Below are 17115 nucleotides of genomic sequence, written 5' to 3'. Positions count from 1 at the left end.
TGTTTAAATCACATCTAATTCACATGCAGTGTGGTTCTTGTATGATAGGATGCTCTGTTGCCCATTGCCAAGCAATCACATGGGGGAGACAGGCCAGCTGTGTAATCCAGCGGTCTCAGTAGAGGTTGTGACACTGGGGCTCCTAGTCTCTCTGCTCTGCTACCAGCCCACTGTGGGATTATAAAGGAAATGTTATAACTCATTGTTTTCTCCACTTGAGTCATAACAATTTGTATTTCAAAGTGAGGCACATTTTGTAAGTATAAAAATGTATTGGTCTGCTCATTTTTCATTGTTTTTAATATGTATCTTCTGGAATAAAAATAATCCCTGACGCCTTGTTAATAACAGCAGTTTTACACGGCTTAGCTTGTACAAAGAGAAACAACACTGAAAGTCACAGCCTCACATCTCTGCTACAGTTTGTTCTTCTCTAAAAAAATTTAATTTCTGAATTCTTATTGTCAAGTCTTAACAAGTAATGGTGCTTTAGAAACAGGGCTTGAGAATACTGGGTCCAAGTCATAATGGCTGCTTAATTGTTTAATACACAGGAAGCAGATAGTAGAAGTGAATAGTTAATTTTCACAATGAAGGGGAATCATGAGAGAAGTCTAGGAATCTCTGTAGAGACTTGTGCTCCTTAAGGTGTTCACAACAGGTGTGGAAATGGGGATGAGCAACAGATAATGTGATAAAGCTGGGCTTTCCAGCAGAACTAGGAAAACCAGATGAAAGCAGCAAGTGGCAGACTTAAAAAGCAAGCAGCAGTTCTTTGCATTAGCATGCAGTTGTACCATGGGAGTCCTTGTTGTGAAAGTTGTGCATGCTAAAAATGTGCATGGATTCCAAAATGACTGAATAAATTTGTGGAGAAAAAGCATAACATTTCTGGTTCAAGTCCCTGTGGCAAACTGAGAGGGCATCCTGGAGAAAACTCCATAGATATCTGCTTTTGAATACTGTTGGATTCAGTTGAATTCAGTTAGGTGGACCTTTGATCTGAGCTGAAAGGCACACTCTAATGTTCTTCTAAAGAAAATCAATAAACCCATGGGAGCTTGATCCCCCAGCCCTTCATTTTCCTTCCCTATTCTCTAGTATCCCCTTCTCTCCTGTCACAAAGTCAAACACCTTTTCCAAGTAACTCCTCTGCTTTTCCCATCCATCCCACCCAATGTTATCTGGGATCCATCCTGAAACTTTGCCAAGGTTTCTAATGTTGTCTCCTTTGTTTGATTTATCATCTTTCTCTCTGTCCTCTGGGTTCTTTGTCCTGTCTGTCTCTCAGTTCTCAAAAAGATTGTTGTGGTTTAAACCCAGCTGGCAGCCAAACACCACGCAAGTGTTTGCTCACCCTCCCCTTCCTGGGGATGGGGGAGAGAATGGGACAGGTAAAGGTAGGGAGACTCATAGGTTGAGGTAAAAACAGTTTAATAATTGTAATAAAATAAAATAATAACAATAATAGAAAGTACACATGGGTAGTGCACAATGTGACTGCTCACCACCTGTCGACTGATACCCAGCCTGTTCCCTGCTAGCAATCTTGAAATAACAAGATCCCACAATCGTAATCCCAGAAGCAAGAGAGAACCCCCTCCTTCTCAGCCACCCCTCATCCATATACTAAGCATGACGTTACGTGATAGAGAATATTCCATTGGTCAATTTGGGTCCAGTGCTCTGGTCATGCTCCCAGCTTCTTGTGCACCTGCACATGGGCAGAACAGGGGGAGTTGGAGAGACCTTGATCTCTTAGCAACAACTGAAAACATCAGCATATTATCAGCATTATTCTCATACCAAATACTGTACTGAATCTAAAACACAGCACCATTCTAGCTGCTAAGAAGAAAAATCAACTCTATCCCAGCCAAAACCAGGACAGGAATCCTCTTCATTTCCTCTCTCACTTTCTCTTCATAAAGCTTTGTCACCAGTGCCCTGCTGTTATTCCTTAACATCTGGGTAATCTCTCTTAGAAATACTCTGTAAGGCTCCCTGTAAACAACTATTTCATTGTTTTCCTTAAAGCCTGTCATAAAAATTTTTCTGTGCTGTGATGTGCTCAGGGAGGTTGGCAGTGATTAACTTCCCAGCTCCTCATCAGTGTTTTCCATGTTTTTTCAGCACTTGTGGCTTTGTAGGTGTGGATCTGCTGTCTTCAGGCTCACCGTGACATGCAGGCATTTGGGGCAAGAGCAGCCTTTCTGTGTGTTTGAGTAAGGCACTAGAACCCTGTGTGTGTGACATTTAGGTGTATAAGAGATAGGCAGTAGCAAGGATAGAGCCTAGCATTTCTTCATGATGACAAACTGCTGTCTTGTATTATGAAAGTGACTGCCTTTCATTCAAATGATTTATAGACAAAATATTTGGCTTTTGAAACACATTACTGAAGCAAACATTAATAAGCACATTAAACTTTTATTCTGCTTTGGTTAAATTAGGAAACAAGGTGCTTCGAAGGTTTACATTGAGTATTTTCTCACTTCAGGGCCAAAGTGGACCTTCAGGAGGAAAGGCAGTACCACCAAGACCTCCTAAAGCAGTATCTAAAAAACGGGTAAGCTCCACAAATCCATGAGTCTAAAAAATTTTTTTTTCCCTTCTTTATCTATGAGATGCAAACTGGATTCAGTCTGAACAATGGCTTGTTTTATGGAATTGGTAACATTCCAATTGATTTAACAGTAAGAAGTTGCTCTAGATTTCCACTGAGAAGAGAATTACACCAGCAAGTTAGAATGAAAATGACAGCTAAAACAAAGGCACAAATTAGGTAAAATGCAATATGAAAAGATTCAAATAAAATGTTTGGGATGTAAATTCCAACATACAAGCTGACACAGACTGTGAGGAAACTTCCTGCTCTGTTTAAAAAATTCAAAACATAGCCCATATTCACTTAATGAACATAGAAATGCAAGCATTAGAGAAAATATCATTAATTTTTTCACTGTAAGCCTCCTGGTAATGTTTTTACTCTTGGGCAAATAAATGCTTAGAATATGCTTATTTAATCTACCTTCCTCTTAGCTCTATTGGCGTGGATGGAAAAAGGACAGTTTACACGCCTTTAAACAGGCATGATGATAAATAGCTTTTCACTTTCTTAGGACAAATCACAATCTTGTGCTAAATGTTCCTCTTCTGACCCTTTAAAAATGAAAAGTTATTTACTTTTAAATTAAAAACATAAATAAAAATGTTAAACCCAAACCACTTTTTATCTGATGCACTAGGGAAAAGAGTCACTGAACTAACTGGCATCAAATTGTGTATGATAAATGTCCTATAAGCAGGTGTTCATGTGGGGAGAGTTAAATCACAAACAACTGTTCTGCTGTCATAGTCTCTTGTGTATCAGAGTGCCTGACCTTCCTTACAGCTTGCCTCTTTTCAGCTCCCTTGGGGAAAAAAAAGGCTGCAGCCTGTGTCTTTCCCTGGGTGCCTGGCATATGCAGAATTCTCTGTTACTTTCAGCCACTGCACATTTTTACACAGCATTGTGCTTTTGACTTTTGTGGTGCTCCGCAGATAGCAAATCTTTGCTGGGTCCAGTTTCTGAACCTGCAATCAGCCTTCAGTTATACCCTGGACTTATCAGCAGCTCTGTATGGCTACAAAATCTAGCAGACCTGAGAGAACTGTATTTAAAAGAACGTAATCAACCCATTACACATTTTAGGGAGAAATTTTACCTGGAGCAGTAAAACACTTGAATCAGCAACTTTGTGTTCTGATGGTTTATCTGTAATGACAATTAATTGAAATTCATCCCTGTGGTGTTTAATTTGCCTGCTAATGATATCATATCATGACATTAACCCAAGCCCAACCCAAGGAGAGCAGCTCTCTGTGTTGGGAGAATGCAGACCTGCTGGCCTTTGCAATAAAATGGTTAACATTCCTCCAGGAGCCGAAACCCTGCAGCTTTGTATCTTTAACTATTTTCTAAGTGTAGCTTATAGAATAACACTTTGGAAGTATCACAGAATCACAGAATTGTCTAGGTTGGAAAAGACCTTGAAGATCATCCAGTCCAACCATCAACCCAACATTAACAGTTCCCAACTCCACCATATCCCTCAGCGCTAAGTCGACCCGACTCTTAAACACCTCCAGGGATGGGGACTCCACCACCTCCCTGGGCAGCCCATTCCCATGCCCAACAACCCGTTCTGTAAAGAAATGCTTCTTAATATGTAGTCTAAACCTTCCCTGGCACAACTTGAGGCCATTCCCTCTTGTCCTATCACTTGTTACTTGGTTAAAGAGACTCATCCCCATCTCTCTGCAACCTCCTTTCAGACAGCTGTAGAGGGCGATGAGGTCTCCCCTCAGCCTCCTCTTCTCCAGACTAAACACCCCCAGTTCCCTCAGCTGCTCCTCGTACGACCTGTGCTCCAGACCCTTCACCAGCTTCGTTGCCCTTCTCTGGACACGCTCAAGTAATTCAATGTCCTTTTTGTAGTGAGGGGCCCAAAACTGAACACAGTCATCGAGGTGCGGCCTCACCAGTGCCGAGTACAGGGGTAAGATCACTTCCCTGTCCCTGCTGGCCACGCTATTTCTGATACAGGCCAGGATGCCATTGGGCTTCTTGGCCACCTGGGCACACTGCTGGCTCATGTTCAGCCGGCTGTCAATCAACACCCCCAGGTCCCTCTCTGACTGGCAGCTCTTCAGCCACTCCTCCCCAAGTCTGTAGCGCTGCTGGGGGTTGTTGTGGCCCAAGTGCACCCGGCATTTGGCCTTATTGAAACTCCTACAGTTGGCCTCAGCCCATAGCTCCAGCCTGTCCAGGTGTCTCTGCAGAGCCTCCCTACCCTCGAGCAGATCAACACCTCAAATCAACAATTAATTGCAGTTCCTTGACTTGTGCCCTTGAGTAGTCCTAAAGTATGGCTCATTTGGGTGTCATATAGTCAAACGAAACAGAATTGCCAACTTTTAAACTGAAATTGGAGTTACTTGAGTTTTGTTATTGGAGTTACTTCAGTTTTGTTACAGACCAGGAATTATCTTCAGACAGCATCTCCTCCAACCCACTGAACTCTTGCTGGCAAGTGTAAGCTATTCAACAATCTTCAGATTTGGGCCTGCCATTTGGGTTTATCTGCTCTGCTCAAACCACACATGGGTGGGGAAATGCTGTTTTTTCCTTCTTGCTCCATGCCTGGAGAAGTGCTGCTTTGGGAAGGAGCAAAACATTCACAGTCTTGGTGCACTAATGGGCTTGTTGTTCTTGTGCTAGGATGAAGATGTCTCCACAGAAGTGGGAGAGGGGGTAGATGAATGGGCAGCAGTGAAGACTCTAGTCAAACCCCCAGATCAACTGGAGCTGACAGAAGCTGTGAGTAAAACAGTGCCTGTAGCTGTCATGAGAAGTGTACAAAACTCCATAAGCCAAAGCCTACCTCTTACCCATTTGTTTTGGGGGAAGTTCTGTGAGTAGAACTCCAGTACTTGCTAAAGTACAGTGTCTGCAGCATAAACTGAAATGGCTTTCTGTAGAAAAACAGGGAGAATGTGCTTTGAAACACAATTCTGGGCTTAAGACAATGCAACTGTGTGGAATTGATCCAAGAGGGGAATGTGGCTGGGGTTTCACTCAGGTAAGGAGGACCTCAGAGCCAACCTTGAGCTTTTCAGGTACCTGTGTGTGATACACAGGACAGGGAGGTGTCCTATAGTTTTGTGGCCATTTCTTCTCATCTTGGTTCAGTAGTATTGCAGTCAGTCACACTTCCAAGTGCAGTTGTCTCTTTCTTCTCACTGCCTTGTAAAACTCTAGCATTGCTCCTTGTTCTCTGTGTAGCTCTCAAAAGGAAGCTATATGGAATTGCTCCTGACTCAGGTTGTGAAGAGAGTTAACACCAGTACTGTTTTTTGTTTGCAGGTCAATCCTGCAAGCACTGCTACTGAGGTTATTGTTTACTCTGGGTTTGGACCTTCAAGACACAGATTGTCTTTCTTGCCCTATAGAATGCAACTAGCATTTTTCAAGTGCTACCATATCTTAGATAAGAATTAACATGACAGTTAAAGAATTCAAGAAAGTCCATTGAAATACTGTGGTAGGAAGTAGGATGACTGTTCTGGATTCCACTCTGAGCTAGCTTGGCTCCAAACATTGTTCTTGCAGAGGCATCAGCTGTACACGAGGTATCTGCAGTGAACTGAACATCGTAGAACTGAGCATAAACCTGCTGATTTTTGTATGCTGTAGGTTGAATTAATAGTGGAGTTTTATTTATGATATTTGTTTCCATTCCAAAGGAATTAAAAGAGGAAATTACACGCATCCTGACTGCTAATAATCCCCATGCTCCCCAGAATATCGTCAGATACAGCTTTAAAGTAAGTGTGGCATGACCTGTAAAATCAGGATGAGATCTTTTGCAATTAACTGGTTCTGTGTTTTCCTTTGATTTATAACCAGGTAAATTTCCTTTTAATGTGGCTTCATCTTGTTACATATTTACTGCCAATGGTTCCTAAAGGGTTTTTGCAGAGTGTGAAAGTCTAAAAGCATTGACGTATTTATTCAGAGGTAGGATATAACAATTACTCAACAAGATCTGGCAGTGAACATAATTAGTGAGGCTAATCTCAGGTGATAATTTTTCTGCATTATGTGGTGGGTAGAGGACAAAAGACAATGCTTTACTCAGTCTGTAAGACAGTCATGCCTCAGTATCCTCACATCAAGATTCAGTTGTTTGAATTATAGGAGAGCTCAGAAATGTGCTTTGTGAAATCACTGACAAGAGCTGTATTCATGATGAGTAGGAGTGGGCAGGGGAGGGTGTATCAAAGACTGGCAGGAAACATCCAAGAAGGTGTGACACCTTCACATTTGTGTGTGCAGAGCATATGCTGCATTACTGTGGAGCAGCCTCCTCCTCTGCTAGCATGTACAGCTAGCAACACAGGCTGCTGCAGGGGGAGAGTGGAATGATGGCTTTGCCTCCTGCTTCTCCCTTGGAAGGGTTACACCTCCTGAAAGAAAGGACACAGGGACAGGTCCTCCAGCTCTGGCATTGGATTATCCCCAATTTAGGCAGGGAAGAGACAACCAGGTGAAATATTCCTGAGCCTGTCTCATCTAGTCTCTCAACTAGTAACTAGTTTGACCAACCATTACGTGATATCCCCTGAGAAAGGAAATCAGTCTTGTGGAAGTGAATAAGGTCACTTTCTCTTCTGTTTGGAGTTGATGTTTTCCATGTTTATGGGATAAAAACAAGTGATGAATGATCCATATCTTCAAATCCTCCACAGTGACTGAAATGGGCTCAATGTTATGCTGTGATTGGTACAGAAAGCAGTCATATTTTTAAGAAGAAACTATTGAAGCATCTGTGGTCTGCAGTGGCTTCTGATTGCTTTTAGATGCAGATCAAAATCTTGATACAGAGTTTGAGCCTAGGTGTGTGGCTGCACTATACAGAGGTCCACAGGCAAGTGCCAATCAAGCTGGCATCAAATAGCTGAATTAGTACAGTGCTTATAACCTGGACATGACGCTAACAACCTGTACTGTCTCCAGATCAGAGCTGCTCTCTATGTATGGTGCTGCTCTCGTGTAGGTACAACAACTCATTCAGGGATCTCAGCCCAACAGGACCTGAGAGTCTCTTAGGGAGTGCTGTGTATAGAGGTCCACTAGAACTACATTTAAGCTCACTCATTGTGGTAGTGGTGGATAACTAGAGGTTTCATGTTCTTGCTTCTTTTTGTTGTATTTTTAATTTATGACTCTCAAAGTCCTGAGATATAAATACCTGTTGGAAGAAATTCAGTGTGAATATGCCAATAACAAACATATATTTATCAGTATGGATCTTCTTAGTTTAGCAATTTAGGCTTCACTGTATTTCCGGTTTAAAATATTTTTTTTTCCACACTGATTTTGTTGATTTTTTCCTCTTTGTAGAAAAGAGCATACAAGCCAATAAACTATGTGGATCAAATGGCCGTTCACTTCTCTTTGAATGGAAACATGATACCTAAAGATTCAGATGAAGGCAGACGGCAGAGTATCAGATTAAGCACTGCAGCAGGTAGGTTTATTATCTGAAACCACAATAATTTTCAGCTACACACAGGTACTACTTATTCAATGTGAGGAAATGAACATGCTTCATCACCACAGAATTGAACAGCTCCTGTTTTGGCTTGCATCCTTCTCAGGAAACAAAACCAGAAAAAACCAATCAGCCAGATGTTTGCCACAAGGGTAGGAAATGGTGCATGCTTTTTGAGCCATATGAACACTAACACTGAAATTTTCAGAGCTATTTAGTGTCTTTTAAACATCTGCTACCATTAGTTGGACATACATGTCTAAACTCCTTAGCCTGCCTTGGAAATTTCAGCCATGATTTGAAGTATTAAAGCAGAAATGTTTGGAGGCTGGGTGATCATTTAGGAAACTATCATATATTTGACCAGTTCTTACACTTTTACCAGGACATCTACTTCTGGACAATGTGAGATACAGCTATTGAGCTAGTTGTACCTTTGATCTGAGCTATCACTATTCTTAGGTTTTCAGTTAAAAAGACACCTTAATCAGAGGCTGAAAAGCTCTGTTGTTAGTGAAGAGTTCTAGGTTTGAATTTTCAGCAGGAAAAGATGTACTGCCTAGTAATTTTCTTATATTTCTGCTGTTTGTGAAAGGAGAAGTTGTATCACAAAGAGTGTCCTTTCAAAGTGGTAACTATCAGGCACAAAGATAACATTGGATAAGCTCCTGAGAATAGTTGTTACTTGCAGCTTGTGAGTGAGGGTCAGTGCCTCTTATTTTACACTTAACAAAATGTGCACGATGATTTGAAGTAGGACAAAGTGCTGAATGGGATCTTTGATGCCATGAAAGCATGGATTATTGTTGTTGGTAGCAGATTTCAAACCAGCTAGTTTCAAGCAGCTTGATGCTAGCATGACTACACACTCAAGGCCGTGATTGGAATGTAGACATCCATCATTCTCTAACAAGACTAGTATATTCATTTTTATCCATATAAATATGAACAAACCATGTTGTAACCCCTATGTGCCTTGAAAGCGTTCTTTATGGCTTTGCATAATAGCAGCCATTTTTGAAGGCCAGAGAGGTCCAGAACTGAAGGGATACCCAGAAACAAAGCTGCTCAGATCAGGAGCTGTTTTCAAAAGCCTGATCTGAGTCAAAATCAGATTTTTTATTTCAGCGCAGCCAGAATTACTGCAATATCGTTCTAGTAGTAACCTTGTCTCATTTTGTGGCTTTGAGCAAACAATCACCCTCCAAATTGAGGATTGGTTACTGCATTGTATAATGAGATAGCACTACAGAAGGTTGCATCTGTATATTAATGCTTCAGAAGTTAGAACGGTCTGCAGAATATGGGATAATATGTCCTATTATCCTGGACTTATTCACTTATCCTTTCTATCATCAGAAAAGGCTCCTGTTGAGATTTCTGCAGTAACATCTGAAGAGGCAGAGATTAAAGATGAAGCAAGCGTAGGAGATACTCAGGTAATTTTCCATAGTCAGCTGAGAGCTGTCCATTTTATTTTTAATAATAGATTTGAAATTCTTTTATTATAAAATGGCTTTGCTGAGAAGCTTCTGTGATTGATTCTTTTATGCCTGAGACGTCTCTGCTGTAGGTGAGATCCTGCAGATTCTACTAAACAGCTGGGGTTCTCCTGCCATTTTTAGGTTTGGAGAATCTCTGTAAGGTGATGAGGTCCCTCACACCAGGTCTGTCTTTATCCAGATATTATATCAAGATACAGTGTAATTCACTGGGGTCTGGAATCCTCCTGGACAGTATGTTCATTCCTGAAAGAAAAGTTGGTGAAAAACAAAGTGTGGAGGAATGAAAGCAGCAGGCATAACTATGTGAAATAAGCAGTGGCCTGATTTAAAGGCAGCTGGCTGATCAGGAACGGAGTAGGCTGTGAGAAGTTTGTTCTTATCCATACAGTGTCAGGCCATGGAATCAAGTTCAGAGTAGTTTCAGATAAAGCTCACTGTCTAGCAAGGAAATGAAAACACAGGGTGGTGGGACTTTAACACAGTCTTCTTGTCCCTGAGTCCATTTTATCAAAGGCAGTCATGCTATATTATCTCACTCATGTTAGGCTTTGTTTTAAAGTAACTTCAGTTCCTGGTTTTCCATGTTCCCATTTAGATACTGTTCCAGAATTTCCTTGCTTTGATTGCTGGAAGTCTCCTAATTTCCATCTTAAATACTGAATTTTCAAATACAGTCTCCTTCACTAGGCAGAGGAAATCCAGCAGTCTAAGAAGAAGTACTTCTGAAGAAGAAAATAAATGTCTGGTTCTTTCAGGGTGGAGTCACTGCTCTATTTTCTTTCAGGCTGCAGGAGAGGAAGAAGCAGGGGGTTCAGGAACAGCAGAAGCAGCTGAGATAGCAGAGGCAGAAGAGCCTCCTCCATCAGGAGTAAAGGAGCAGAAGCTTGCAAACCAGTTCAACTTCATTGAGAGAGCTTCAAGGACACTCAACAACCCTATGCAGGTGTGCTGTCATTTCCTCCAGTGACTTGGAGGATCTTTCCTTTGGGAGGGCGTGTGGGTCATCTATGTTTATGTCATATACTATGATCTCTGTAGATACTATTAGGAAAAAAAAAGCAGTGTTTTGTCATAGTAAAACATTTGGGGTGATGAAAATGGTGACAGAAGAGAATTCTTGCCTCATGGATTCTTGGACAACCTATGAGAAGTTTTGGTGCTACTGTAAAACCTTAAACCTCTGCTTAGATATAACATTTTTGATGTCTATTTTCTCATCTGAAAAAGTATAGAGCAATGGTTTGGGTAGTAGCAGAGGTCTTGGAATCCATGACTTCAACTTCCTTTTGTCACAGAGTCCCTTTATGGCTTGTACTTCAATTCTTACCCATGGAGCAGGGATATAACTACCCCTATATTAAAAGGATAAAGGTATTTGCACTTGTGTTAAGCACAGGTACTGCAGTAACGGACCCATGTAAGTGTGACAGCTCTTTACTGCTGCTACATGGTACATCTCCCTCCCACTCTATGCATGCACTTTCCAATCAGTACAGACCCAAGACTTGATGTTCCTTCCCTAAGCTTTTTGCTGAGCCTGCAGCCATTCTGAGTGAGTCTTCACAGGGCCTTCTGACCAAGCAATACCAGTGTTGTTGGTCCCCAGTTGAGTGCTCAAAAAGGAGCTTTCTGAATTGGAGATACAACTGTCAGAGAGAAATTTCTTTTGTTTTCCTTGCTGCCTGGAATCAGAGTATATACAGCTTAGCCAGAGAGCCTGCCTGCCTTCTTGCAGTCATTACACATAAAGTGAGATGCCTTTAACATCTGGTGGGCTTGGAGAGATCTAAGAGTTACTGTGTTGCTGAAGCTACTATCTCCTAGAAGGAATACCATCTCTGTCCACTGGTAGAGATGGAGGATCTCAGGAGAGTTTATCAGACAGTGGGGTGCTTACTGCAAAGTCTGAGCTAAGATTCTGCATCTTTCAAAAATCCCTGCAGAGGCCACAGAATATTAATCCTCTGTTCCCAGACCTGCATATTCTCTTCTCATTGATTTTATGGGAAGAGGCTTGTGTGCCTCTGTGTGATTCTGCCTTTGAAAGCAGAATATATAGACCTTAAATAGCTGTGAAGTACTGCTCTGTGCTGTACAGTATGTGCGGTTTCCACCTCTGAGACTGCTTCCTTTCAGAGGTCAGTGAAATGCTACAGGCAGCTTCTTAAAAATGTCCTGACACAATGGTTTTCTGAAAGAATATGCTGTTCCATGAAATGAAAGTTTCACAGAAATACATTCATTTATTTCAGAATGTTGATGTAAAAATATTATTTCAGTAACATCAAATGAATTGTTTATAGGTTATCATTCTGTTCAACTCTTTTGTTTAGATTGCTGTACCCAAGTAGGGTTTTCATATATAGGTCAAAACTTTTCAAATTTGGTAGGATATCATAACTGATGCCATAATTGGTAGCAGAATGTTTCACATGGTAGAGGTGAAACAAACCATTTCAACTCCTTCAAAATGAAATATTGAAATTAAATATTTTAAGTATGTTGGAGAAAAATCAGAAGGTCTTGTGAACCTTCTTTTTGTCCACAAGGAGATCTATTTGTAATTGCATGGTCACCGATAATGTTTGTGTAATGCTCTGGGAGTCATTTGGATGTTGAATTAATCTTAGATCGATATTATTCTAACTGACCTAACCTACTATGAGAAGGCTGTTTCCACAGCTGGACTATGTCACTGCAAAGAGTTTCAATGCAAATATTATGCTTCTTTATGCTTTTTTTTTATTCAGGAAAGAGCATGTCAAACGGAGCCTACACCTTATAAAAATTTCTCTGCCACTGCTAACCAGGTATATCCTTGTTACTTTTAAAGGTTTTTTTAGAGTATATTTAGGAAACTGAGATGTGAGAAAGGCAAAACCAAATTGCTATGTTTGCATTCCTTGCTGTGGAATGAGCTCCCATACTGTGGTGTTGATCTCCGGTTTATATCTGACAGCAAATTAGTGTGGCCCTCTTTTACACTTTAATGGATAAACTTGCTAATGGTTTATATTTCTAAGGTCAAGTGTCTTGGTTTAGCTGCTTTTAATTGATCTATTGCCAGCCACCCTGGCCAGTCTGCTTTAGAGAGTCTTAAACAAGTGGACATGGGGAAACCACAGTGTGAGAATGGTTCTGGACTCAGCAAGAGGTGGGCTGCAGCTTGCAGGCACTGACTTCTCGGGGGACACAGCTGTCTTTGGGGTGGAGATTGTCCCATTACTGAAGATCTTCCACCACTGTGTGGTGGGTAAGCTGGTTATTTAGGAGGAGTTGTGATCCAGCATTCAACACCTGATCAGATGCAGGACATTTCCATCAGCTGATCCCATCAGAGGCAGGTTCAATTGGATCTCAAAATGTAAGAACAAAATAACGAAAAAGCACTTAAGGCATGTCTGCATGCTAGCTACGCTTTGAGCACTGTGTTTAGAGAGTGGAGACCTCCAAAGATTTTGTACAGCTGGGAGTTTACAAGGGTTCATGGAGTTTTTGGGAGTGTTGCTAAGAATTTGATATATGCAATACTCTGTTTTTTACTTTGTCTAAGTTTAGCTATATGCTAAAGCAGCTTTCTAAAGCCTGAAGCTGAACCCAATGAGAACTACAGCATAAGGAACGTGGAAGGCCCACTTTAAGCCAGTTGCAATAGACTTAGCTCTGTTTTATGTAGTGGCAATATGCCTATTTACTCATGATGAAGAACTCTGCAGTATTTTCTCTATCTCTTAAAAACATAAAAAAATGTATTTTTCATGACATTTTACACATGAAATATGCTATAGCTTTCACTGGAAAGGGAATCCAGACAATTCTGCTGATTAATTCTCACAGATATTTGCGAAATTTATTTGTGTTTGTCACTAATGCAAATATTGTTTCAAACCACTGTACCGAACTGGTATTGAAAACATTGTTTCATTACCAGTGCACCACAGAAACACCCAGGAGAATGTATAAGGTAATACCAGCAATGTAAAAAATGCTGGTTTAGGAATGTGACAGGAAGGGGAGTGAAAGTGTCTCTGTTAAGCTAAAAACTGTAACTCAGTCTATTCCCGAACTTGAAATCACATTGGCCTAAGATCTTTCCTCCTTCCAGCTGGAGCTTCCTTTTATTTTTTCTGACAGTGAGATGATCTGAGAGTTAGAGAGAACAGAGCTATTTAAGATAATCACGCTGTTGCTAAAATTTTTCATGAAATGCTTGAGAACTAAGAGGAAAAGTTTTTCCCTTGTTTTCTTTTTATTCTGTTGAAATTTTGAGTGGATATAAAATAATAATGTAAGCTCTTTTTTTCTTCAACTCCTTTTCCTTCTTATTCTTCCTTATGCTCACAATTTCCTATTCCAAAGTTTTCTGTTGTTCTCCTTCTCTTCTCATCACATCTTCTTTGTCCTTTCCCTGATGTTTGGAACATCTTTCTGTCTCATTTCTCTGTCTCATTTTCAGCCAGGTTGACATAGCACATAGGGATATGGTATAGTTGGGAACTGTCAGTGTTAGGTTAATGGTTGGACTGGATGATCTTCAAGGTCTTTTCCAACCTAGATGATTCTGTGATTCTGTGATTTCTGCCTGCAAATTTACAACACAATACAGGTTTTTGCTAAAGATTTCTACTACCTTTCTTTATCTGGTCTGTATTTTGTGGTTGAATCATACTCCCTCTCCTAACCTGACGTGTCAGAATTAGATTTCCTCAGATACAGTACCAGCACTCCAATACTAATGAATAATTCTTAAATAGAAAAATTACTTTTGGATCTACTCAAGTAAGACATTCCTGGCATGTGGCATAGCAGAAGATGTAAAACCGCTCTCAGTTTCCATTTGATCATATGCTACAGAGTTGGAGTCCAAGATTTAAATTGTGTTAAGCAGCTACAATTTAATTTTCCAACACCACATGAGAAATGTCATAAAGCAGATGTTTAATGCATGTTTCCTATTAAACACTGGTAAATTAGCCAAACAGAAAGTCCTACAAAAAAAATACAGAGTCAAAGCACCAGGAAGAGTACTGGGGGAAGGAAATTGTTAAGAATGCAATAATGTGTCCTTAAAAAGTAAGACATGCCCCATCAAGCTTTAAAAATCCTGGGCTTCACTCCTTCACTTTTTGTGCAACAAGCCAGCTAACTTCAGCTAATTCCAGTCACAGCATTACTGTTGTGAGGACTATCTTTGTTGTGAGGACTATTTGTGATGGTGTAGATGGCTGTTTTCTGGAATGTAATCAGGTCCTGATAAATCCTACATCTGTCTGTCTCTCAGTGGGAGATCTATGATGCCTATGTGGAGGAGCTTCAGAAAATGGAAAGGTCAAAAGAGAAAGAAAAATCAAAAGCCCAGGTACCAAAGAGAGAAGAGAAGAAGAAGGGAAGAAAGTTAACCTCTCTGGAGTCACAGGTGCGTGTCATAACATTGGAAGAAGCCTGCTCAGAGTGGTGGTGGATGCATCTGTAATGCAAGTCAGGTGAAATTTAGCAAGTCATGCTGGCGGCGTAGCTAGTTGTCTCAGTTGGCAAGTAACAATCTTAGGAAATGCAAAAATTAGTTTTTGCTAGAACCTATATTTTCAAAACAGGATTTCCATTTTGCTGTACTTTTTATGGGAATACAAAACAGTGTGAAGCCATAATCTTGTCTTCAAACCTGATTTCCAAGTGAGATTTATGGCTTTCTTCTTTGCACATGTTTGTGTCTCATTTTTGATTAGCATGTGAGGGATAAAAGAATGAGTAGAAACTCTGTGTGACTTTTCAAAGAATTTTAAGTGGTGCAGAGGTTTTAGGTACAATCTTCCAATCTGAAAGGCAAAGAAATTTAGAATTCTTTCAAAATGTTACTAAAGCACTGTAGTGAAACACATTTTGCTATTTTATATTATTTTAATGATAATGTTATAGAATTATAATTTATATATTTTCTAGTTATATACATATAAATGACATATAATTTATATAATAGTTAATAATAGTTAATTGGAATCAAAGCCTACATACTTAAAAGTGAATAATGATCCTGGGAGGCTTGACCTAATTTGTAGGGGGATCTTTGATACATCATTTATTCATTTAGTTGGAAAGTGACAGAAGCATCTCTCTCCAGTATTTGAAGTGCTATGCCATGATCAGGCATTACATAGCATGGTGATACCTCAGTCATGGTGATGTGATCATCTCAAGAGGAGGTCAGCCACTCTGAGTCCTATGGAGTAGCAGAGTGAGTGGCAAGGGCTGCTGAACTGGATTAGCCTCTATTGGTCTGGCTACTCAGAGTAGCAGGTATCATAGCTCCTGCCAAGCTCTGAGCTGGTGTCGGGATCTTGCTGTGAGGGTGATGCTGACTCCTAATCAAGCCTTCTCTGTCAGGAGTAGCCTAGGAGTGCCTTGTGGGGATGCCACAGTCCATTCCCCTAAAGTGACAGTATCCTCATCTTAAAAATGTGGTCCCACTTCAAGCACTGACAATACAATATGGCAACCCTGAAAGATTTTCTTCATGTTCCAGAGTGTGTTCAGGAAGGTTCTATTAGGGTTTAACAGAATTTGATCTATGCAGAATTGTGGGTGGTTCTTTCCCCCCCAGTCTAAGTTAAACCATTTAGAAGGCAAACTGAAATAATTTCTGTAATGACTGGAGCAAAATGCACTGAGAACTATAATGCAGCAACATGGAAGTCAATTCTTAGCTTGCCCCTAGAATAGGTGTAGATATATCAACATAACTAAGATATATTTATGTAATAGAAGCTGGCTCCTGAAACTGGCTTTAGCACTTTCATACCATATGGCTGATTCAGCTGTAGAGGATTTGGCTGGTTAACTACCCCAGCAGCACTGTGCCATCAAAAGCCTTATAGTGTAAACAGACCAGGAACATGTTCTGACAAGCTTCTTCCTGTGAAGAATTGTGCTATTGAAATTCACAGTCCTTTCAAAAACTAATAAACCTTTCATCTGAGTACATTTTGGAGAATTAAGCCTGAAGTCAGTGGTACAGTTATGGGCTTAAAGGTGGACTGCTAAAAGCTGATAATGAAAATGAAATAAAAATTCTACTAATGAAACCATATTGTAAAAAACCTGCTGCATTCTCCACTGACAACACTGGGAAGTTGAAATCCAGGCATCCATGATCCCTCCCTTTGGTGCTTTGCTTTTCACTCTTAGCACTTTCCAGGGGGCTTGTAGGAAGGCCAGAAGGTCAATACACTGAAAAAGTGAAAGAAAAAGTTTCTTTATGCGGACACAGTGTCCCAAATTGAGGCCCTCTGTGAGGCTGGTGGACCAGCTTGAAGTGTATGAGAAACCTGCTGAATTTTCCAGTCATTAACTGGAAGATTCAACCTGAAGTAATCCAAGGCTAAAATCAGACTTACAACAGGCATTAAATCTGGTCATCTGTATGTAGGTCTGTGGAAATTAAAGGTTGATGACATCAGAATTTGTACTTCTGGTCTCAAGGCAGCAAATGGAGAAGTGGGTTTTGTGGATCTTCC

At 40.5% G+C, this 17115-nt stretch overlaps 1 protein-coding gene across 1 annotated transcript in view; it reads left to right on the top strand.

The window, feature by feature from the left end:
• The window catches only part of DNAI1 (dynein axonemal intermediate chain 1), a 152661-nt gene that overhangs the window by 4368 nt on the left and 131178 nt on the right, over positions 1-17115 (top strand). The window contains exons 6-14 of the mRNA XM_074813687.1: positions 1932-1971; positions 2501-2569; positions 5264-5362; positions 6289-6369; positions 7949-8075; positions 9459-9538; positions 10389-10547; positions 12355-12414; positions 14886-15020. Of these exons, the coding sequence (XP_074669788.1) occupies positions 1932-1971; positions 2501-2569; positions 5264-5362; positions 6289-6369; positions 7949-8075; positions 9459-9538; positions 10389-10547; positions 12355-12414; positions 14886-15020 (850 nt within the window). The remainder of the gene's footprint in view (positions 1-1931; positions 1972-2500; positions 2570-5263; positions 5363-6288; positions 6370-7948; positions 8076-9458; positions 9539-10388; positions 10548-12354; positions 12415-14885; positions 15021-17115) is intronic.

The sequence above is a fragment of the Strix aluco genome, chromosome Z, assembly GCF_031877795.1.
Source record: "Strix aluco isolate bStrAlu1 chromosome Z, bStrAlu1.hap1, whole genome shotgun sequence".
NCBI classification, from domain to species: Eukaryota; Metazoa; Chordata; class Aves; order Strigiformes; family Strigidae; genus Strix; species Strix aluco.
This window is presented reverse-complemented; position numbering and strand designations above follow the sequence as displayed.